The sequence below is a fragment of the Periophthalmus magnuspinnatus genome, chromosome 4 (genome assembly GCF_009829125.3).
Source record: "Periophthalmus magnuspinnatus isolate fPerMag1 chromosome 4, fPerMag1.2.pri, whole genome shotgun sequence".
Classification (NCBI taxonomy): Eukaryota; Metazoa; Chordata; class Actinopteri; order Gobiiformes; family Gobiidae; genus Periophthalmus; species Periophthalmus magnuspinnatus.
In genome coordinates, this window is record NC_047129.1 from 17,794,547 (window position 1) to 17,819,715 (window position 25,169).

Genomic DNA, 25,169 nt, shown 5'->3' on the forward strand with positions numbered 1-25,169 from the left:
TCCTTCCTTCCTTCCTTCCTTCCATCCTTCCTTCTCCTTCCATTGCCCCTTTGTTTCTTTTGTTAATTTTATTTCATTGTTTTTAAATTATACCTGTTTGAACGCTGGATTACTCTTTGAATCGCAAAATAATATCCCAAGCATTAGCGTGAAGGACGTGATTAAAATACAAGGAAACCCCTCAAATCACAGAGCAACTTTAATGTGACTGTTGGTTCTGAGGCAGAGGCGGCAGAGGGAGCGTGGAAATGAAAATCCCTCCCAAGATAATCCCATCAGCGTGAATCAATACACACTCACCCGCTCTGCCTTTACTATGGAGAACTGTGACAGGAAGTGGAATCTAGGTCGCCGGGGGACACGGGACCTGCTGGGGTCACTAGATTTGGATTTATACATCACCATAACGTTGAATATGACAATGGAAGTTTGGCCCGGCCGACGCATCGATATAATACCAGGTCATAAAAGGGACAATAACGCCTCAGTCCGAAATGTAATTCGTCCATTTTGTCCAAAGAGCCAAGACAATATCTAAATCTAATATGTGTGTTCTGAGATGGTTGGGTCTCTAAAAAGGAACGCGCTCTGCCAAATAGAGTTTTAAATACGGGGATTATTCTTATCTTTGTATGTGTGCGTTGTGTTGGAGGTGTGCCATCTCATCTCATGATTGTTGTAATGATGCAAAGACACATCTACCTATTCTATGTTTCAGAACTGGAGCCAGATACTGTTCAAGAGCAAAAAAGTTTGGACACACCTTCCTTTGCGATGTATATTTACCAGTTTACCACTTTGTACATGTTATATCCAAAGAGAAGACATCAAATATAAAGCAAGATTTATGTAGTAAAGAAAAAAGGGAAGTAACTCAACTACATTTTTAAGATTTTTTAATTCAAATCTTCAAAGTAGCTGCTCTTTTCTTTGTGAACAGCTCTACAAACCCTTGGCCTTCTCTCGATGAAACCTCCTGTGCCACGTCAGGGTCAAGAAATGCAAAAAGTCCAAAGCAGCAGTCAAAACAAAGGGTAAAGGTAAAGTTTACTACACTCCACATGTGTCAGTCATAGTTTTGATGCTTAAGTGAGAATCTAGGAGAAACAGAAATGAAAAAGTGGCTGAATGTGCACACTCTTCCCTACAGGGGGCACTATTTAGCGGTGAGGCCATTTATAGTGGTGTCTGAATGTCCATGGAGAAAAAACAGTGCACTCAAAATTTCCCACAATGCACCTTGAAAAGTAGTGGGTATCAGTAGAAGCGCTGGTTTATCGCACTACTGATCCCAATTATGACTAAAACACCCTTAAATAAACAATTTCTGTGGAAAGTTGCTAGAGTTGAGCTGCTTACTTTAGCTTGAGCTGTTAACAGAGCGATCATTTCCACATCTCCGATAAAAAATCCAATCCGTTTATGTGCAATCCAGCTTGACATAAACTTGTCTGATTATTATTAGTCCATAAAAACTTGTGCCAGTCCAATCTGATCATTATTTATGAAACAAATCAAGTTTTATCTGAGTTTTCACATGACCCAAAGTTAGTGAGCTGTGTGTCCGAATCTCTCTGTGAATGAGTCTCTATAGAGTCTGCGACACGGCTGTGCAGGGACTGGGGGGTCAGGGGCTTAGTCAGTGTGTCCAAACGTTTGACTGGTCGTGTAAACCAAGACTATAAAAAACAGTTGCACCAAGACCAAACACATGTAATATTCTATCAAAAGCGGCTCTAATGTCGTCAAGTTCTGCAACAGTGGCTTGACAGAATCTCGGTGGACGTCCCACCTCCACCAGCTGCAGTGTTGGACATGCTCTGACAATTTAAAAACCTTTGCTTTTTACCTGCATCTGATTTAAGCACAAATCTAACTTTCTTGCTGCCTAATCTTTCATACCACAGCACAAATTCAATAAGACTATTTTCTATCTCAGTCCCATATGTTCCCGGCCTGTTGCGTCTGAAAAACCTCCTCCAACCACCTCCCCCCACCCCCTACCACCTCTGAATCTCCAATTAAATCATGTATGCAACAAAAATCTCTCCTTTATGGTACAAAAAGTTTCAAAGAGGCTCATCTGAACAATTCTTTTCAAACTGAGACGTTTCAACACCCTGAAGCAGCCATGTTTTTGTTCACCTGTGAACCTTGTTATAACTGTAGAAAATGACTTCTGGTTGAAAGACTCATGCGATTCTGCTCTCTGATTGGATGATCGTCTTGAGAACCAAAATCCAAATTATAGCAGAAATAAACAGGATGTCATGGCCAATGTTTTTCTAATTAAGGATAAATCAGTATTGCAATTGATATCAGAAAAAAGCTATTTCATATCTGGGGACACAGATAGGTTAAGTTTATGAAATTTAAAGTCTAAAAAAAAAAAAAAAAAAGCTAGTAATAATAATAATAATAATAATAATAATAATAATAATAATAATAATATTTTTTTTTGTTTTTTGTTTTGTTTTTTAATAAACATTTGAACACAGATGTCAAAGTACTATAAAGTGAAACCTACATCATTATAAATCTTACTACAGTTCCTTTAAGTCCTGCCTTGTTACTTGTTACTTTTTACTGTACAGCAGAGGACTTTATTTTCTCTATATCCTCAACATGACTGGGTTATTCCCATATTCCCCCAGTGCTTACACACAGTGTGGTCTAATCCCAGTCAACTCCCAGGACCAAGATGGAGGATTAGGCCTGAGATGGGCCCGAGGTGCTGCCCGCTGCCCCTGCTGCTCCTACAGCATCTGGATTAGGTTTAATACACAGAATCTCCCCCTGCAGGTCGAGTGGAGCAGAGAGTGCCCCAGCAAAGCCAGTGCTCCCAAAGTCAGTGCCCCCCATTAAAGCAAGTGTTCCCACAGTCAGTGCCCCCAAAGCCAGTGCCCGAGCAAAGCCAGAACCCCAACACTCAAATCCAGAGTTCCAGCAGAGAGGAGTGAAGGGGGGGCTGAGAAAGGTGACTTGGTTTGGGTTAAAAGGAATGTATAAAAGCAAATTAATGTATTGGTTTGGGATTCAAATAAAACTGGTGCCCTGAAAAATCCAAGTGAGTTTCAAGAGATTTAGAAGTACTGTAGGGTGGTCAAAAAAAAATAAAAAAAATAAATCAATACCCACTTACTAATCAATACTAAAATGTATTTAAAATGGGCAAAGTTGGACATGGTCTGAACAAGTAGAGTGTGGTGGATGTATCCGAGAGCTATATGGCCATATGGTAATATTAAAGAAACTATTATTTTGTGTGGAAAAATACACTGTTTTTTTGTATAAATACTAGTTAGGTTAGAGGTTTTGAAATCAACATTTTGCATAGTGTTGAGATGAAGTTTTAGTTTTATATTGCAACACTAAACAGTACTAAATTATTTGAAAAATTTGTGTTTTTTCTCTTTTTTATTTTGTGTGAGTGATGTGCAGTGATGGGAGGAATACTTAAAAAAAAAAATGTTGCAGAATAGTGACTGCCTGTATTAAAATGTAGTTTGTAAAGTACTCCGATACGTGGTCCAATCAGAGTACTGTATTCTGAATACTTTAAATACTTTTACACAGAGTTGCATTATATTATAGTGATAAAACATTACATAATTACAAACAGCTTGATTTTTGTTGCCCTGTTTCTAATTATAAATGGAAAAATCACACACGCTCACACTGTAAGAGCTGTGTTTTATTTTTCTCTCACTGATTCTGTGCCGTTCAAAGCCAAAATTGTATTGTCAAGTATACCTCCATGAGTAACTGTACTCTGAATACCACCAAATGAAAAAGTAAAAGTATTCTGAGTACATTCATTGAGTTACTTCCCAGCACTGGTTGTAAAGGCAGAATATTGTCTGTCTCTCTTCGCTCCCATTTTTCACTCCTCGGCTTTAGTCCTGCCAACTAAAAAAAATTATGTAAAGGACAGAATAATGTGGATCAGACCTTCCTTGGAGTTTGTATCATGGCCACGCTTTATGTCACTGTGTTTTGGCAGTGGGTGGGAATTGGGCTAAAAAACACATCAAGGTGCCTCCCCAGCTCCAAACACTCCACACTCACTCTGTACTTTCCAAAGGATGAAGAATGGTCTGAAAGAACTCCATTTCAGCGGAGCAGCTGACATCAACAAAGCCACAGAGCACACTCCAAACCCAGAGAGGACCCTTAATGAAAAGCAAGGAACTAATAGCAGGGAAATGAAAAGAAAAAGGCAGAAGCAAAGTTTTTGTTCAGAAAATGCATTTAACAAGTTCAGTTTCAATTTGCAGTGTCCACCAATAGAATCGTCTCAAATCAATCAGTGGGTTTACAAAGAGTGTCCCAGTTTTTTTGAGTATCCTTTTGTGTGTGTGTCCACGTAAACGCAGAATCTGGAGTTCAGTATCCTGGATAAAACCATATTCCAGTTATAATAAACCGGGATACTCTCACTGGGATATTCTGATAGTACTCAGGATACTGTGGCACGTAGATGCAGTATTTCTCACACTGGAGCTGTACTGAGCGTGTGCAAACAGATACAGTAGGAGCAGGAACTTTCCCAAAAAGAGTCAAACTTCTACCAGATTTTTAAAGTAATAATATTTTATACTTACATAAAATAAAACCATGTACTGTTTAATACATCCACATTTGAACACCAGGCTAATATCTGTGTCTGTCTGTGTTGCTCTTGAACTAAACTGATGCTGTGGGACTGTTGTATTTTTCAACTCTTAATAAGGAAGACAAGGCAAGTTTATTTGTAGAGCCACAGTTTGTACACAAAGTAATTCAAAGTGCTTTACAGAATAAGACAATCATAAAACAAACAAATCAAGACATAAATAACCATCATAAAATGAACATTAAAAGAGACGAGGCAGAATAAAACCCTTTCAGTCATATGCACAGCTAAACAGAACTGTTTGAAGCCAAAGTAGAGCCTTTTTACGAAACTGTGACAGTGCTTTCCTGGAAATCTTGTCCCTTTTTTTGTTAGAAACTACCAAATCAAAGAAAAAAAAACAACAACTGTAAGTTAGCAAAGTTGTTGACTTGTTTAGCTCCTTGCCATATCTGTGCCATACTTGCCATTGTAACACTCTAAATATCCAGGATACTCTGATTCCTCATGTAGACAGAGCTATGAACATCCTGGTTCCTCTGAGCGCATGTAAACATTACATCCAGAACACTGTCAGAACCGAGATAAGGCTCATGAATGGGGAAACTCGAGTGCTTATAAACGCGCTCATTGTGTTATTGCTTTTGGGAGAACTTCTTTCAACTCAACCAACAGACCCAAGTTGCATCATGTTCCCTGAAGCCAATTAGTGAACTTATAAACAGTGCAATTACTTTTGATGTAGCCTGCTTAAAAGCGTTTTTCTGTTTTAAATAATTGAAAAAAGTTCACGTCTGTTAGTGAGCATCCATGCATTAGCTATGGGAATATAAGTTTTCTCATTCCCTGTCATCTCCATCTTGTCTTGGAATTGAACAAATTGAGGGAAAATTGTGAGTCTGTGAATCTATAGCACTGAGGCAAGAGTGTGAAAGTTTTGGCCTCGGGTCCTTGTTTACACAAAGATACTTCAACAGCTAATTAAAATGTCTTCCCTTTTGCAGTGTCCTTGGAAGCTACGTTTTATTTTTATGAGCAGGAAAACTTTTAATCTGTCTCCATGAAAACAGTAATCTGACATGTTCTGCCTGTGTCCTCTGCTTCAGCACCACGGACAGCGCCCCTAATCGAATCAAACTGCACTCTGCTTTTTCTTTTTTCCCCTTGAAAGTTTGAGCATGTAACAGATTGAACAACATATTACATTAAAACATAGTAAATTTCATTTAGTTTAAAGCTGTTTTTTGGAACGTTTCACCTGCTCGTCTGGACATTTTGCAGAACTTACTGTTAACAAGGGCCAACCTAGCATGATTTAAACTATTACACAGATATTTTACAAATAAAAAATACACAATATCACTCTAAGTTTGTTGATTTAATCTTAGGAAGTGGAGCTAAACACTAAATCTACTTGTTCCACGATGGCACTGTATCTATGGTGTTTTAATAGTATTATTTGGGCCAACTTTAGTGCAAACAAGGTAAATGTGTAGCTTTCTGGTCAAAAATGTATAAAACTAAGTGTGTGCTGCCTCTAGTGGCCACAGCAACTACTTGTATTTGGTGACATCACTCAGGACTGCCACGATAATAGCCAGGTGGTTCTAATTACAAAGACCTGGCTGCAGGAGTGGAGTTTAAAATGTGAATACCCGTCCAATCACACTGTTCCTTATATGTCCAGACCCCGCCCCTCCTCCGCCCTCACTCCCCCCTTTAGGCCTCCAGACCCCGCCCAGTTTAGCTGCTCTATATGAAATGTGGTTGTGGTGTTCAGTCCCACTTTAACTTTCGAAAAATCGTGTTACTTATATATATCGTCCCTGTATTTTGAAAGGAAGTGATTTCTTTTTAAAACTCAGGGATGCTTGGTGTAATTTTGATTTTGTTTTGTCAACTTTACTTCACAAACTTCCACTTGATAGATTTTACCTCACTAAATGAAGTTATAATTAAAACAACACGAAAACTTGTCATATGCACTTTAACTTTGCTGTTTAAGAGAATAAAACTCAAAATAAAATCTATCTCCATGAAAAAACGAGCTGACGTGTAAAGCCTGAGTCTTCTGTTTCAGCACCACGGACAGCTCACCTAATTTAACCAAACTCGACTGGTGTGTCCCTCCTTTAAACAGCGGCTGAGCTCAGGGCACACATGCGCTGTCAACACTTTTCAACACTGTCCCTGCCTCTTCCAAGCCTGCTCCATTTTACCCCCCAGGCCCTCCTCCTTCTCCCTCTCTCCCTCTTTCCTCCTCTCCTTCTCCTCCCATCACTTCTCACTGTTGCTGTCTGTACCCGGTAAAACATTGGATGAGGAGACACTGGTATGGAGGTGGTGAAAAAAAATAAAAATAAAATGAAAATCCGCAGCTATACAACCCACCTTGGTGTCAATAGAAAGACAAACAAAGATTGGAGAGAGCCACAGTTGCGGGGAATGGGTGAGCAGGTGTGATATCGAGATCCCAGTGGGTGTCCAAAGGATGGTCACATTTTTTTTGTTTTGTTTTTTTAGGTTTGTGAACTGGCTTTGGCTCAGAATTTCAAGTTGTGTACATTTGAAGCCAGAAGTTTACATGCACAATATAACAAGACACATACGCTTTTTTTCTCACTGTCTGACAAGAAATCAGACTAAACTTTTACTGTTTTAGGTCAATTAGGATAACCAAAATTATTTCTATTTGCTAAATTCCAGAATAATGAGAGAAGGATTTTTAAAGACACATTTCATTACTTCTTCAAAGTCAGAGGTTTACATACATTTCATTAGTCTTTGGTACCACTGCCTTTAAACTGTATGAGTTGGGTCAAACGTTTTGGATCCTTCCACAAGCTACTCACAATAGTTTTTGAATTTTCGTCCATTCATCCTGACAGAACTGGTGGAACCTTTTCAAGTCCACCCATAAATTTTCTGTTGGATTGAGATCAGGGTTTTGTGATGGCCAATCCAAAACATTGACTTTGTTATCCTCAAGCCACTTTATAACCAGTTTGGCAGTATGCTTTGGGTCATTGTCCATTTGAAAGACCCATTTGCGCCCAAGCTTTAACTTCCTGACTGGTGTCTTAAGATGTTGCTTTAGTATTTCCACATAATGTTCTTTTCTCATGATGCCAACTATTTTATGAACTGCACCAGTCCCGCCTACAGTAGTTCAAAGTTGAAAATCTGCCCATTATAGTTGATTAAAGAAATGAAATAACATATCTAATATTAAAGTCGCTGTACCTGCTTGTTTTCACATGCATTTGAGCAAAACATTTCCTGCCCCAGCACAGATATACTGTGTAAGCAGCTCTTGAGGTCAAAATGTCTGCTGCGTGCTGTCTGCAAGTGTTTTAGTGGCACATAATCAGGAAGTACATATTACCATGCTAGTTTTTGTTAGCTTAACGTCACAGCAAAACTCTGCCCTTGTGTCTGAGAGTTGTAAGAAGTGCTTATAAACTCATTGCTGTGAATAATGCTGCTCTAAATGCATACAGTAAGTGAGGAATAACTTTGGACCACTGCAAACAAATGAACTAGGTCTATTTTTCATTTTTTAATACAGAAAAAATCTGGTACAGCACCATTAAGGTTTTCTGTGTTGTATGTGCAGTTGTGATGTTTAGTTTATTCATAAGGGACAGGTTTTAGTAAATGGATGCTCCCTGTATACTAAACTAGGACTGGATAAGGAGACAATTCAACAAAAATTTTAAAATATTTTATTTTTAAGATTCTGAAGCAGTAGTGGCTCTCAAACTGCTGCTACCATCAGTGTATTTTTTGCGTGTTTAGCATTAATTTTCTAGTAGTTGTGTTTTTTGTTTTTTAGACAGAATTTATTCAAATGAAGATGGTTGTTGGGTAAATATTTTTGTTCTATATATTTTTTAAACCATATCATTATAACACTTACAATATAACAATAATGATCCACATGACTTCCTTATGTATGTAGTATGTAACTTTTTAGCCAAAAAAACAGACTGAAGATAGAACATGTTTTTTTTCATTCTGGGTGTCTCTATTGCACTGAAAACTATCCTCACTCTGAGCGGGCTTATATCTCCACAAACCTGACTCTTACTTGACCTGGAAGAAAGCCACCCCCTGTTGTTTCCATGGAAATGTTGTTCTGTATAGCATTATATATCTATCTCCATGGAGAATGTTCTGAAGTATGGTTTTACCTTTCTATTTCCATGGAACCATGCATTTGACATGCCACGTCCAGAAGGTTGCATACTGTATCTTTAAAGGAAATCATTAGATCATAACATCACACACAAACGCCTGTCTCTGCTCTTTAGTGGACATGCATCACGCGTATGGATTTTCTGTTTACGGCATTAAGGCCTCTGCATTCATCTGACTTCACCCCTGGGTACGCCCATTTGATTAATATCACTTCTAAATGTCCTGCTCTTCCCTGGGCTCGCTAATGTTTGATCATTGGCCCATCTCTCCTCACGCAGAGCCCCCCTGAGCTACACTTGTTCAGGGATGTGAGTCCTGTGTCCTATATAAGTCCACACCAGACTGTTGTATGTAATGATATGAAATGATTTTATCCATGTAAATGCATCAATCAACCAAGACAATATGAGACCTTTATTATTGTTCTATTATTAAAGACCACAGAGATTCATGTTTTAACCATGTTTCTTGCAGCCAATAGTCTTCCGGTGACAGAAAACATTGGCACCAACTGTAGCCTGTGTAAAGAAGTGGATTAACTAAGTGTGATGTCACCCACAGCGTTCGGCTCCAGTCAAATGAAGCTCATCGAGGTTAAAGCAGTTATAGCAGCGAATTTGGAGTTTAGTTCCATATTTAGAATTCCAACCGTGAGTATCATAGCAACCAAAGAGCCAATCTGGAGCAAAGCTGTTGAAAGTAGTGCCCCTTCCCGCTCACAACGCTGGTTTAGCAACGCCATCAACCAAACCCCGGCCTTGGAGAAAGAAAGTACCTGATTTGTCTGTTATTAATGTTCATATCTTGATTTACAGACACAATAGTGAAATAAAAACACCAGGATCATGTAGAGCGGGTTAATATGAACATTTAAGACCAAAATGATGAGTAAGACCAAAATGATGAGTGTGACAACAACAGTTACAAAGTGAGGGGTGACAGTCTTTCTATTCTAACGTAAAGTGAATTGGAGCCAAAGTCGATGGAGCCAGAAGCGCGCCCATAATCACTTCCTATTTGGATAGCAGCGGCTAGCAGGTTAGCTACGTCCATTTATATATACAGTCTATGTGTCCAATGAATAAACTATGAAAAATCAGGAGCATTTTATTTTAATAGATTCTGTTTCCAGACCAATATTTAGTTTGTTTTCATCCCTGACAGTTTGGACTCCTCACTAGCGCTCTTCCTCAGAGTGGTCACGTGATGTTACCGCAATGTGTCTGGTCAGCTGATTTAAACAGGTTTTGATGCTGTCTTCCTACCAGTGGAGGCAGGATGACAGCGCCATCTGCAGTTCGATTTCTTCAGGACAGTATCCCAGATGTGTGAGAGTAAAGTAGTAGGCCTCCTCGTCCCAGTTCAAACTCCCATGGGCACATTTCCGTATTTCTGTTGCCTCCTTAATCCAGCAACGATATTTGTTTTCCTCTGTCCCAATGATGTTTGCCTCATCCCAGTCCATAATGTGGCTCTCTCATCACGTGACCACCCTGAGGCGCTAGCGAGCAGCCCAGACTGTCATGTATGAAAACAAACTAAACCTTGGTCTGAAGAATTAAAAAAAATACAGAAAACCAGATGAACCTCGTTGGACAAGGGACGTTTTGGTGACTGACTCATATTCATAAGTTTCAGATTCTTGGTGTATGCGACATTTTGAGGACTTCTTCCATTCAAAAGATAAAATATTTAGTTTTAAAATGTTAATCACTATAGCAACAGTCCTAATTTGTCCTAGAAAACATTACAGCATGTAGAAGTTTTTTTCATGGCTGATGTGGTGCCAAATTTAGCGTAAATGCCAACAACAGCGTAATAAAAATGTCTTAAGTCCAACCTTATGCTGGACAATGACACGCCAAAAGTATAGCGGCGAGTAGAAATGCTACAACCGATATCGGCTTCCAAGTATCGGTTCAGTCGATATCCTGGTTGGACATATAAACTGATGTAATAAGACCATTTACTCATTGTAGTTGGCCCAGAAAGTCTCATAATGTTTTTTAATAGCGAGCCAGAACAATGTGACAATGAAATTTTAATACAACACGCATCACATATCTCAGTCAGTGAACTTTACAAACTGAAGCAGGAAGTTAAATTGACTCATATCACTCCCTGACAAATGAAACTAACATCACTAATTATCAAATTGTCAATATGTAGGTTTTTATTTTGACATTTGATATTAAAATCAATAGGATAGACTGTTTTTAAGCTGCCAGTATCAAGTTGCACTTTAAACTATTCTAAAATGTGGGTCAGTATGCAAGAAAATTACATTGTGAGTATCCGCGCGAGTGTTCGTCGACTGATCTGAAGGTTGGTGCTTCGAAACCTGCTCTCGACATACTCAAATACTGTCACTGTGTCATTGCCCAGTGTCTGCGTACACCGGTGTATGAACGTGTGTGAGTGGTTCCTTGATATAAAGTGCTTTGAGTGCCTTGAAGGTGGAAAAGCGCTATATAAAAATGTAAAAATTACCTTTGTGCATGTCACACTTTTGTAATGGAATCTGCCTTCATTGTCTCAGTGATTGTGGCTCTAGTCCCCGTGTGCGTCACCTGTCTCTGCTGCACCGCTGTTCCTTCTGTAGGACACACACTGGCTGATCCTAGCCTCGGCAGAATTATACACCACTCCACAAGAACGCACTTTTATTTACCCATTTGTTTAACTATCACAGTATGGCCCTCAAAACCTCCTGCCTAATCAAATCAACGCTTTCAGACCAACACATTTACATCGCACTGCTTGATCCTCCTAATCTGTAACACAGTTTAAAACTAGCCTGAAAACCCACCTCTTCTCCCTGGCATTTAACACTAGCTACACAGGATATCTTGGTGTTTTATAGTACTTTTCCAGTGTATCGTGTGATCTTTATACCTGTTTTCTGTTGACTTTTATGTGAAGCGCTTTGGCAGCTGAAGTTGAGTAATGTATAAAAAATAAAAAAAAATAAAAAACTGTCTCTCTTTATATAAATGGTTGAAAGGTTGTGGTAAAAGGGTGATCATCATTTTACCAGTGATGTGTGTGATCCCTCAGTCGTCCAGGTCTGATCCATAGCAAAAGAAAAATATAAAATCTGTCAACTGGACAAAAAGTTGCAGGAGTGAAGACGTTTGGCTGCTCATTCAAGCCGCTTCTTCAGTTCTGGTCGGATTACTGCTGGACACTGCCTTATATCTGACTGAAAGGAGGAGCTAATGACGCTGAAACTCAAAACAAATATTGTTTACAGTTTCTGTTTGTAGTCATTCAAACCAAGCCAGGATGCTAATAGGTGTGAAATCACTCATTAGGGGCTTGAATGACTATGCTAAGTAGGACTCAGGCACAGTGCGCATTTAGGGTAGCACAACCTACAAACAAAAACTGTAAACTATAGGTGTTTACAGTTTCAGTGTAGTTAGCCCCTCCCTTCAGACAGATATATGGCCGTGTCCAGCAGTAATCTGACCACAACTGAAGAAGCAGCGAAACGTCTTCACTCCTACAAAGTTTTGTCCAGTTTGTCCAGATTTTATATTTTTCTTTTGCAATATTTTACCAGTGACGTGTGTAATCCATCTTCTTATAACAGGTACGGCCCAAATAACAAAATGTTCTGTCCAATTTTAATGTAAATAAGGACAGCAGTGCGGCCCGGGGAGTTTGTCTGTGATATAATACAGGCTCTAAACTGTACTGGAGCGCCTTTGGGAAACCCCCCTCAGGAAACGCACGCAGCTATAAAACCCCATCTACATTTTTGGCACCTATCTGAGAAGCATTCCTTTTGGCAACTGATTTGAAGAAGCGTTTTATCAAATTGGTTTAGATTTGGCAGAGTTTTTACAGCGTCCCACTTCAGCTTTATGAACAGTGGTGACACCAGCAATGGGGAACTGTACGAAAACGAGTGTTCATTTTTACTTGTGCGTAAAAGTAATATCCAAGTCATAGACAGTGTTGGGACCATACAATGTGGTCCCAACAATGTATTTTGTAATGTATTATGTTACATAGTCCAATCAGAGTGCTGTATTCTTTGAAAGCTTTGAATACTTTTACACTAAGTTACATTTAAATTATATCGTAAAGATGCAAAACAGGATTAAAAACAGCCTTATGTTTGTTTCACTGATTGTTTTGTGTTTTCTGTCACTAATTGGAGAAGAAAAAATCACAAATGCCTCACCACAAGAGCAGCACTTTCAATTTTTTCATTAGTTACGAGCAGTTTGAACCCAAAATTGTGCGATCAAGTACTGCAATGTATTCCTTTGATTTTAGGAAACTAACTGTACTCTGAATACCACCAACTCTGGCCACAGACATGTTAAACAGTAAATTCCACCTTTCTCCAGCTCAGTTTTCTTCCTGTATGTCTATGGCAGAATGTTCAGTAGTTACCATGGTGACACAATGCACACATTAACAAATACTGCCAAAAAATAGTCTGAAAACTCAAGAAAAAAATACAAAATGGATTTAAACAGCACATTTTCAGGAGCCTGTGAGCGTTCATGGTCCTGTTTAGGAGTTTGATTTTCAACAAAAAGGTGAACGTGACTAACGGAAAAACTGTTGGCTAATGCTAGCTAGCTTGTGACTATAATTTTACGTGTGAGAGACTGGTTTAACAGCACAAATCAGCTCATCTGTTTAAGTTTTATCTATATCAGCTCTTTCCGATCAGATTGTGTTAAAATAAAGCTCAGATTAAAGTCTAACTTGACAGACAGACAGAGCAGTGCCCACAGTTAGCATCACACCCCAGGGAACATTGATGACATCAGCTGCAAAGTGTCAATAGATTTTAAAATTTTAACAGGCCACACTCGTACAAACAGGACTATCACAATCCATAGTGGCAATAAAACCATTTCTCCTGTAGAATTTTGTATGTAATTAAGATTTGAAGTCTTAGTTATCACATAACAGAGAAATAACAGTGTTGCAACAGCAAAGTATAAGAAAACAACACAATAACACAATCAGATCAAGCAACACTGCAGGTGGGACAGGAGGAGAAGTGAGTTTGAATAAGTGGATGCAAACACGCACACACACACCCCAACATGCAAACACACACAAACATTTAAACACACACACACAAATAAACACACACACGCACACAAACATGAACACCCACAAAACATGCAAACACACGCAAACGCACACACACAAACATTCAAACACAAACACATGCAAGCACACACAAACATTCAAACACACACAAACAAACACGCACACACACACCCCAACATGCAAACACACACAAACATTTAAACACACACACACAAATAAACACGCACACAAACATGAACACACACGCACGCAAACATGAACACCCACAAAACATGCAAACACACGCAAACGCACACACACAAACATTCAAACACAAACACATGCAAGCACACACAAACATTCAAACACACACAAACAAACACAGACACACGCACCCCAACATGAAAATACACACAAAACACGCAAACACACGCACACACACATGAAAATACACACAAAACACGCAAACACACGCACACACACAAACACACGCACACAAACATTCAAACACACACACAAACACAAGCAAGCACACCCAAACATTCAAACACACACATGCAAACACACACACACAAACACAAACATGAAAACACACACAAACGCACACACACATGCAAACACACACACACAAACATGCAGGCACACACACCAACATATAAACACAAACATGCAAACACACACAAACACACACACACATGCGAACACACAAACACACACAAACACACACACCCATCAAAATAACCCATACACTTGTACAGGACTCCATTTTAATCATATATCTGGCATAGCACTGCAAAGTCCAGCAGCAGCCAAATATGATTCAAAAAAATCTCCTGATTGCCAAAAAAGTCCTTCCTGTTTTGATTTTTCTTTTAATGACACTCGTGGATGAATGAAAATGTTGAAATCTGCTTCTCTGCTCCTGAAGATATGACTGACATTCAGCAGATTCCCTTCAAAAAGGCCCAGAACACAAGCCGCAGAAAACATATCGATACAGTGAGAGAGAGCGCGGGGAAATAGATGTGAGCGATACAGCGAAGAGCGGAGAAGGCAACACTAGATATGAATCAGGAAAAGGACCAGGTGACTGATCATACAGATCCTATTCACTGTTATTTACTGCAGGCAGGGCTCTCCAGGCCCAAGAGCAAAATTAATACAAGCCACCCTCCAGCAAATATTGTCTGTCCTACTTATCGTCAAAATACAAAACAGAAGATTGGAAGAACTGAAGATTGGAACACATGTTAAAATAAACCAAAATGAGACTGAGAACTGGGAATATTGTCCATTTGTTAAATAAATAAATACATAAATAAACCTATACCCTGAAGCTGACTTGCCAATCCCTCCTCTACAGCTGCTAAATCTGCATCCTTATTGGTGGGACCTGCTTACATGTTCTATATGTGCCAACAGGCCTGTGCCCATTCTCCTTTAATCTCCTGTCCACAGAATACAGCCCCTCAGATATACTATATATTATACCAGAGGCTTTGAACTCATAGGTCTGTGTTTGACAAGAGGCAGAGGCTGGTTTAGGCTTTTCCACTGTCTGCTTCACTTCACAGAATAAAATGGCACTGCATGTATGAGAAAACCAAAGCGTGCTCTACCCACAGGCAAACACTTTATCCCGTTAAGGACGCAGAGATGTGGCCAGTTTGTAATGTATAAATCACGTTTAGTGTAAGTACTTTGAAGAGCTGTGGTGTAACAGCATATGGGTCAAATCCACTATTTCCATTTTGAAAGCAACTACAGCTTCTGTGAAAGGGGTTTATGCAAGAGGAGTCCCGTTCAGAGGGTCTGTGACATAACTCACGATCCAGTTCAAATGTAACTGTTGATATAAAAAGAGCGACAAAAAAGGGGCACAGTTCCTTTTTTCCAGAATAGAAAAGCTGTGAATCAAACACTGAAGAGATTAAAAACGGGCTTAATTACGCACTTGACTATCGCACTTTTGGATCAGAACCAGAATGCAAAGTGTAATACAGCGTGTAAACAGTTCAAACTGCTCATAACCACTATAATCCCAATTAGGTTTAAGCCCAAACACGCGCACTTTCCTCCAGAACATGTTTCCCTCCGAACCTGTCTCCTGCGCGGCTCAGACGCAGACGCTGCCATATTTGACTCCACTCAAATCAAACAGGTCAAGGTCAAACTGTAGCAACAGTCCCCAGTGGAGCGCACACTCAAACCCGGAGCACAACCAGCCAAACACCGCGCGCTCTGGAGCTCCTCGTGCGCCTGGAGCCCGGAGCGCGCGCACCACAGCAGGTAAACAGCCTCCCACCTGTGAGTCCAGCGGCTCCCCGTGCTCAATGACGCTGATGAAGGGGATCTCCAAAAACGACGCCATGAACTCCACCTGTAGCAGCTCCTCGCGGCTCTGGGGGAAGGCGAGCACCGCGGACACTCCTTGCACCACCACACCCTGGCACACGCACCGGAACAGGGACTCCGGGTCTGCGGCCGCGGGCTGCCGGGTCACGAGTTCCAGACTTAGGTTGTAGGGTAAGAAGTTGTCTCCGTCCCGGGTCATGCCTGTAGCAGCTCGGGTCAGTGCCGCTTGGACCTGGACACGAGCGGCTCTTTGCGCGGGCAAGAGCGCACCGACGCGCACTGTGTGTCCAATCTGCGCCAAAATGTGGCACGGCTGCGGGTGATGGAGGCACGGCTGCACGAGGAGCAAGTGCAGAAAGATGAAAGCGCGGAGTCCGATATGAGAGTAGAGAGTCCGGGAGGTGGAGGAGGACCAGGACAAGGTGGAGGTGAAAATCATCCTGCCGCGCTCTCAGCATCGCTCTGCCGCTCTCCGCTCGATGCTCCTCCGCCGCCTGCCGCTGAGAGGAGAGCGCTACTCCTACTGTTGCTGTTCGGGCGGCTGGTTCTGGGATGGGAGGTGGAGGGGGTCTGGGGGAGGAGGGGGGGCAGAGGAGGAGCGGGGCAGTCAGTGGAGGCTGAGGTGCGCAGGTAAAAGTGTGGAAACTCACCAGAAGAGAGGGCGCAGGATGGTGAAGGTCAAAGATAGGAGACAGTCCCGTGCGCTAAAACAGGGCCAACACGCGCAAATGGAAGTCCCACTGAACAAGAAGAAGAAGTGATTTCAAATGCCACAAACACAGCAGCTCTGCAAAACCGGGGAGCCAAAGCGACCCCCAAATCCTCCTCAGTTCCACTCTCTCTCTCACTTCAGACCTGTTAAAAATCCTGACATATCATTTGATGTAACTGTGAGGGAGTATTGCCCACACATCTCCAAAATGGTGACAGTTACAGTGTGCGAAAACGTGAGGCCTGGGTTCCAAGTTAACAGCAAAATAGAGGTTTAAATTAAATCAAAACGTGCTAAAAATGATTAAAACTACCCAGCAGGTGTCAGGTGTGTTGACCTGTTGCTCATCTCACTGAACAAAACCAATGCATTTTAATGTGTAAACTGGATAGAATACAAAGTGTGTCAGCACTGTAAACCAAAAAGACAGAAATGTCTTAGAGTTTCTGGCTTTTTGGCACTTTTTGGAGAGACTTGAGATTTGCATATTCGCTTTTGCATATCCTCCACACTTTGCTCCACACTGACTTATGTAACACATACTACACAGAGGAGCAGAAAGTGGTCACACCTGCATTAGTGCTGCTGGCCTCCTTTGATCCTATCTCAATGAATTTTAATGCCAGACCTTTTTTTTTATCGCTACGAGATAACTGTACACACAAAATACCAGCTTACCTCAATGGAGCTGTTATTCCTTTGCTTGGAATATTTCACAGTACAGCATTAAACACATCTTTGCACATATTTAATTATTTTTACACTTGTTTTTATTGCTCAAAACTACCTTGAAAAACATGCATTCTTACCGTACGCAGAGTCTCCTCTACTTGTCTCTCTGTAGATCACAAAATTTAATACCATACTGTGAAACATTTCAGTCTTACTTTTAACACATCTATAGCAGCTAGCAGGCACTCCCACAAATATGTTATATCCATCCTTTATCCGGGGTTGGGTCGCGGGGGCAGCAGTCTAAGCAGGGACTCCCAGACTTTCCTCGCCCCAGACACGTCCTCCAGCTCCTCCGGTGGGACCCCAAAGTGTTCTCAGGCCAGCCGGGAGACGTAGTCCCTCCAACGTGTCCTGGGTCTTTCCCGGGGGCCTCTTCTCGCTAGGACATGCCCGAAACACCTCTAAAAAAGACCTGTTATCATGCACCTTTAATTTTAGACAGCAGCAAATTGGGACTTTAAGCCTTATTTACACATTCTTGCTTACATACAACTCAATGGTCAGGTTTTTTATTGATGGGACTGAACTGTGATCTATCATTAGTGATGGCGAGATGGTAGGACTCTGCAGTCCCTGGATTATGGATTTACGTGATTACAAACTGAATTTGCGAACTAAATCCCAAAAAAGAAATGAATAGAACTCTGTCATTAAAAGTCAAAGTATTTGACAAGGGACTGCTTTTCTTTTTGTTGTTTATGGTTTTACTTTGTTATTCAATTTCATTTAATTAAATAGTATCTCACGTACCTTATTTTTGGGCTTTTGCCAAATACATTTTATTTTATTTCAGTCCAATCTGTGTCATTCATATGCACGCTCCCTGAATAGCCCAGTTCTTCTATGTTGGTCTTAATGCGTTGATTGCCATAAACAATATCCCAACAAACTAAAAATATAATAGTGGTTACATTTGTTATCATGTTGTCTGGAGCCTGAACTAGAGGTCAGGCCGCAAAGGTAAGATATTTGTTCTATTGCTATGAGACAATTCTACACACCTAAGCACATTGCATGCTACCGATAGAATTTGCTTGTTTTTGTGCTTTAATTTTGGGTGATAAAATACAAAAACATAAACAATAGCAAACAAAATGTGTATATATATGATTTTTATGGCTATATGGAAACAGCAAAGACACTGAGCGAATCACTTTATCAACTGCACCTCATGTTTCACTGTGAAAAATGTAAAACCTTTGAAAAATGCCGTTCTTCCTGGTCCAGAGAAGGCCGCAGTGTTGTTGTTGTTGTAAAAATGCATGTGCCAAGTGTGTGCTCAGACAGAGGTGAAGGACTGTGGGGGTATAAAGGGTATTTATCCAGGGGTCTGTGCAGATGGGGGGCCTTCACAAAGTTTGTAATATGCAGTTGTTGTAAAGAGAACATAGTGTGGGCCCACAGAGATGGTTTGTACTGGAATTTGGCTCCAACTCTGTGCACAATGACCTCTGTAAGACTAGCAGGTTAGCTCCATCCATTTATACATACAGTCTATGCTGCGTGTGAATGGGTAAGTGGTTCCTTGATGTAAAGTGCTTTGAGCCTGGAACGTGGAAATGCGCTGCATAAAAATGTGGCCATGACCATTTTTACTTGTAATTTGTGTAAATGCTTAAGACTCTACTTTTCCAAACTTTTGTTGCCCATGTCACCAGCTGCTTCCATCTCCTTCATTGGTGTTTCATTTTAATACATTGAAAACTCACCCACGCACACTGGATGTTTTTTATTATTTCATTTTTCCCATTAAGGAGTGTGGGAGCTGAAGCATATCACTGTTCTGGGTGTTTGGCAGGTCCCTCGGGCGAGACACAAACACGTTTGGTCTCAGTATCTCATCAATGGGTTTAGTTTGAAATTGTTTGCCAAAGAAGAAAGTGAGCAAGGGATGTGCAGTTATGACTGGAACTGTGCTAATATTTCATTTTAATTATACAATAGTCTCTACTTTATCGTGGGGGTTATGTCCTAAAAATAACCCGCAATAGGTAAAATCCGTGAGTCAGCTTTATTTTTTACAATTATTCTATATGTTTTGCAGCTGTACAACCCCTCACCACACACTTTATACACTTTTCTCTGACAGGTATTAACATTTTCTCACATTTCTCTCTTGCTTAAACACTCTCAAAGTTCAAACCTTCGTAGGCACCTTTGTTGTGGAGAAAATTTCATCGACATTGTGGGTTTTGTTCGGGAGAAAACTTGCAAACATACAGCACTTCAGAGTCACACTGCGATCCAACATTTATGTAAATTTGGCTGAACACATTCTGTACTGTACAGGAGACACGGCACAGAGGAGACTGATGGACAATGGTCTACAGTCCATTAGCCAATCAGGACTCAGAACACAATACATGTTCATACATTCTAAAAAAAAAAAAAAAAAAAAAAAAGCATGCAAAATTGCACAAAAAAAAAAATCCAAGAAACAGCAAGGTGAACTGTATTATAGTGAAGGACAACTGTATAATCTAATGGTTTAATAAGGTTAAGAGCTTCAGTTTTATTCACAATAAATTCAAAATAGTTGTAAGAAACACATGAGGGACCATCACCGGTTCACCCACAAACTCAAAGCACTTTACATCAAGGAACCATTCACACATTCATACACCAGTGTGCACAGACACTGGGGGAAAGGCGGGTAAAGTGTCTTGCCCAAGAACACAAGAACAACATTCATCTGTCGGAGCTGGAAGTGCACCACCAACCTGTGGGTCAGTGGATCTGACCGCTCAACCAATCATGTTTATGTGGAGAAAGGGATTCAAACCTCCAAACTTCACATCAGTGGACAAACACTCGATATACATAGTGCAGCTTAAACTCCCCATCTTAAAGCTGCACTATTGTGAGTCTGTTACCTGCTTGTCTCCATGGAGATGTTACAGTTTTGCCTGGAAAGTCCACAGTATAGCATTAAACGTATCTTTGATTCATTCAGCTACACTTGTTTTTATTGCTCAAAAATACCTTGAAAAACATGCATTCTTACTGTAAGAAAGGTTGCCTCTCCACAGATCTGACCCGTAACTTAGCATAGATGCATCAACAGCTTGTCTTGATGAAAACAGCAAAGTTTAATGCCATACTGTGGAACATTTCAGACATAACAGGCGATAATAGAAAGGCGAGTATGGGATGTGTAGTTATGGCTGGTGTCTTATATTTTGCAAAGGTTATGTAAACATTTGCTAATATTTTGTTTTAATTACAATCTAAAGGTTTAATAAGGTTAATTTATATTTCAAAATAAATTCAAAATAGTTGGACGAAACACAGTGGACTCTTCAGGGACCTGTTACAGAGACCTACATATAGACCTATTCACCAGAAAACTTTACTATAGCACTTGAAAGTCCTGTATTCTTACTGTGCACAGGGTCGTCTCTATTTGGTCTGTCTGTGTCACAAGTTCGTCTCCCTGAAGATCGCAAATTTAATACCATACTGTGGAACATTTCAGTCATACCAATAGCATCTCTACAGCAACATTTTAGTGCACCTTTAATTTTAGGTAGTGACAAGTTGGATGATTTAAAGATTTAAAGTCATATTACACTGTTTTCTGATCTGTTCTAATGTTGTTTCCTCATCACAAACAGACCTGGAGTTGTGTTTTGTTTCATTCACACATGTTTAACACACAAACCCTGCACATTTAGGCTGAGTTATTCTCTCAAACAGAAAACACTCTGTTCCACCTTGTGATGTCATGTGGTAACACAGAAAGTGCTCCACCGTGGTTTCACTCAATATTCAATTCACCTTTATTCCAGACTCATGGACAGTGACAAAACAAACTAACATTTATGTTTTAAAAAGACGACCACACCAGTGTCTCCACATCTTGGACTGAAGCTGATTGCACTGAATCTCATATTTGTGAGTGACATTATTATTTCATTTTCTGACTTATTCAGCTGCAAATAAAACTGTACATTAAAGTTCTTAGTACAGCAAAGTGTTCACTCGTGCAGTAACAAACATGTTGGTCGCACTGGTCCATCTCAGCCTCCTCAAGAGCACACGTAGAGTCATTATGATCCACCTGCAGCCTTTGGAGACAGGCTTTTTGTAATGAGTCCAGACGTGGGCAGTGGTGCACAATATGACTTAAACAACATCAAATTTAAATCATTGGAACACAAACCAAACTTCAACATAAGAGCATGAGCTTGAACATACAATATCCTACATCGTCTATAAAAATGATCATCATCTACAATACACCTTCATGAGAATCATTTGGATAATTTCAGCCTTGGAACTGCCGATCTCTACTGAACTAAAGGTAAACCGGAGCAGTTAACTTGAAAACTAACACTTCATGACAGCACAAGGTGGAACAGAACATTTTGAGCTTTGGAGATGTAGACAGATTGATAATAAAGTGTTATTCAAACATGTGTGAATGAAACAAAACACAATTCTAGGTCTGTTTTTGAGGAGGTAACAGCATTATAACATGGCTTGAGTCAGTTTTGTGTAATATAGGACGTTTAAGTATTAAGAAACGGTTTGCTATCGTTACACATTCATGTCTTTTAAACAGTATTCTGACCAAAGAGGGGACAGGTGAATCACAAAACACTTTAAAGCAGCTTAAGCGGCTGTCACTGATGATGAATACCTACTAAAGTATTTCATTAAATTTGTTTGGCGGTGGTACGTTCGGGGGCATTACGGTATGACAGTAGCATTAGCACGGCATTAGCGCGGCATTATGCTAACTCCTGCGCTGCGTTATTATAATGTTATTAGACAGGTTTTTTTTTTTTTTTTTTGCACAGTGTTTCGGGGGTTTTGGGGGAGACTCAGCTCTGGCTCCTCTCTGAGCTTTTGGATTCGTCATACTCGGAGGATCAGACTAAACGCTGGAGCCGAGTTACGTAACGCGTGCACATGAAACACTCCTTTACCAAACAGAACATCTTTGACTATAGTCTGCAACAAACTCCATACGCTGGTTTATCACATAAATGACCTGCTGTGCCTCGTGACTAGAATTAGTAAGCATTAGTCACTCTATTCACTAAAATCATAGAGTGTCTGCTCTCTCAGCTCTGTGCTCCCACATTTGTTGGGCTGTAGGGTTATGGCTAGGGCCTGGTTCTGAGATTATAGATGGACGAACAGACAGACAGACAGACAGACTGAACAAAGATAGTTGAGGTATCTGAGGTAAATTAACGTTTAGCTGCAGCAGTGTAGCCCTTCTCAGTAGCCTTTGTGTCTCAATTAAAGATCTCAGTGGAGCATAACAGGAGGACTGGTCAGGTACGGTCAGGGGATCCTGTATCAGAGCAGTTTGAGGGAGGAAACAGCCCTCAGGACAAAGGTGTTCTTCCTCTGTGTCCTGCAGTATCACAGCAGCCTCCAGGGGGCACCAGGTGAACTTTGGACCTACAAAAAGAAAGGTTCTTCTAAACTCACTCTGCTCTGTTGTCTCAGTCGGTGATGAATTGGCCTATACCCTCACAGTATTTCCGGTAGCCGGTAGCATCTCAAAGGTCCTTAGCTAGCTCTTTAGTTAGCCTCTTGCACGGTTTCTATGGATACAGGAAAAAACTGTTCATTTGACACAATCCAACAGTCCCTTACTTGTGTCCTTTGAACTGCACATGCTGCATTTCCTAGATGGTAAAAACCAATGATATGTTGCTAAAAAGTGACCTCAAAAAACTGTCAGGACCTGTTCAGTGTGTGAGCCAGGTAGCCACAAGAGCAGCCACCGCTGGTTGATTAAGGTTATGGCCAAGGTGAGGGTAGGGTTTGCAGATTTTCTTTCTTTTAAATAAAACAGAGCTGTGCAAACATAGAGCTGTGGGAATATGGAGCCTTGGGAACATGGAGCCTTGGGAACATAGGCACCTCCAAACCCCTCCAGATAGACCTATACAGTGAATGTAAACAGCTGGAAACAATAAAGGAAGCGTTCTGCCCGGGGATAAGCTGATATTAGAAAGATTCATTGACTATTTATGAAGTTTAAAAAGTCAGAGTTTTGGGGCACAGCTGGAGTGAGGCTATGCAGAGAAACTCACTGAAATTCAAATTTGGGCTCATTAGATTAATGATTTGCTTTCACTTTATATTGTTGTATAATTAGCTGAAGTTATGAACTTTGGGAGGCTGTTCTATACAGTGTCTAGTGTTTCCCTGTTTTCAGGTTGAAATGTTGAAACCAAGGAAATAATATAAAACATAACACTGACTAGCTCTAATGCCCTGCACCAATAATACCTTACATAAGCTGATTAAGAACAGGATTTATCAAAGATGCCATTACATTTCCCTCATGATATTACCAAGCTCTGGTCTGATGGCACTTCAAATTAAATATCTAGCAATGCTGTAGTCCCAGGGTGGAATAAGATCGTTCTGCGAGTGGAACTTGTTAAACATAAAAACCTTCAAAAATACCCACCTTAGTTTCTAAGCACACAGTATTAGAAAAGAAATTTAAACATGTATGAATCACTGTGGCATCATGTGCATTCAGAACAGCTCTTGGAAAGTTCTCAGTTTCAATGCCATACTGCGGAACATTATAGGCAAAGATATAACATCTCCATGGAGACAAGTGTCACATCCTCCAACAGAAAAAGTACATAGTGTACCCTCGATACAAACCATGGACAGTAATAACTCCAAATATGCAGCGATCATGGGTGTGTTTCCAGCTCCATCGACTTTGGCTCCAGTTCACTTTCTATTGAAAAACTGTGGCCCCCTCTCTGTAACTGCTGCTGTCAGTCTCGTCATTTTGGCCTTAAAATGCTCATATTAACCCGCTCTACATGAACCTGGGGTTTTTATTTTGCTATTTTGTCCGTAAATCAAGATATGAACATTAATTACGCCTTCTATCCTTGAGGCCAGTCCCACCAGCATTAGCGACAGGTTTAAATAACAGCTCGCTCCCTGATAAACTAGCGGTGCAGGTGGGAAGGGGCATTACCTTCAACAGCCTCACCCCACATTGGCTCTTTGGTAGCTATGATACAACGTCAGTATTCCAAATATGAAATTCGGCCTCAAATTGGCCCCTATAACTGCTCTAGCCTCGATGAGCTTCATTTGACTGGAGCCAGACACTGTGGGTCACACTCACTTAGTCCACTTCTTTATACAGACCATGATACAAACAGATTGTGAAAATGAGTTAAAATATTAGATTGAATGTTACAGAAAACTGGTTGTGACCCAAAAGAACAGATGAGTTTTTTGCGTTTTATCAAATGCTTTGTGCACCGCCATTAAAGTTAAATAAAAATATCATAGAAAGGGCATTACTGTCAAACACAAAATCAATGCAGAAGTCAAGTGTGGCATTTCCCTACTGTTGTAATCTGTGATGGGATTAATACAGGACACACCATTACTATGTAGGGCAGGAAAAGTTTGTACGAATCAATAACACCTCCAGGACTCCCCAATGAGGCGAAATGTGTGTATTCTCTTCTATCGTTGTGG

The 25,169-nt window shown here is 40.5% G+C and overlaps 1 protein-coding gene across 1 annotated transcript in view; it reads right to left on the reverse strand.

Moving 5' to 3' along the window:
• The window catches only part of grin3bb (glutamate receptor, ionotropic, N-methyl-D-aspartate 3Bb), a 115,882-nt gene extending 99,209 nt beyond the window's left edge, over positions 1–16,673 (reverse strand). Inside the window, exon 1 of the mRNA XM_055221538.1 lies at positions 16,185–16,673. Coding sequence (XP_055077513.1) covers positions 16,185–16,673 — 489 coding nt within the window. The remainder of the gene's footprint in view (positions 1–16,184) is intronic.
• Positions 16,674–25,169: the final 8,496 nt, after the last annotated feature.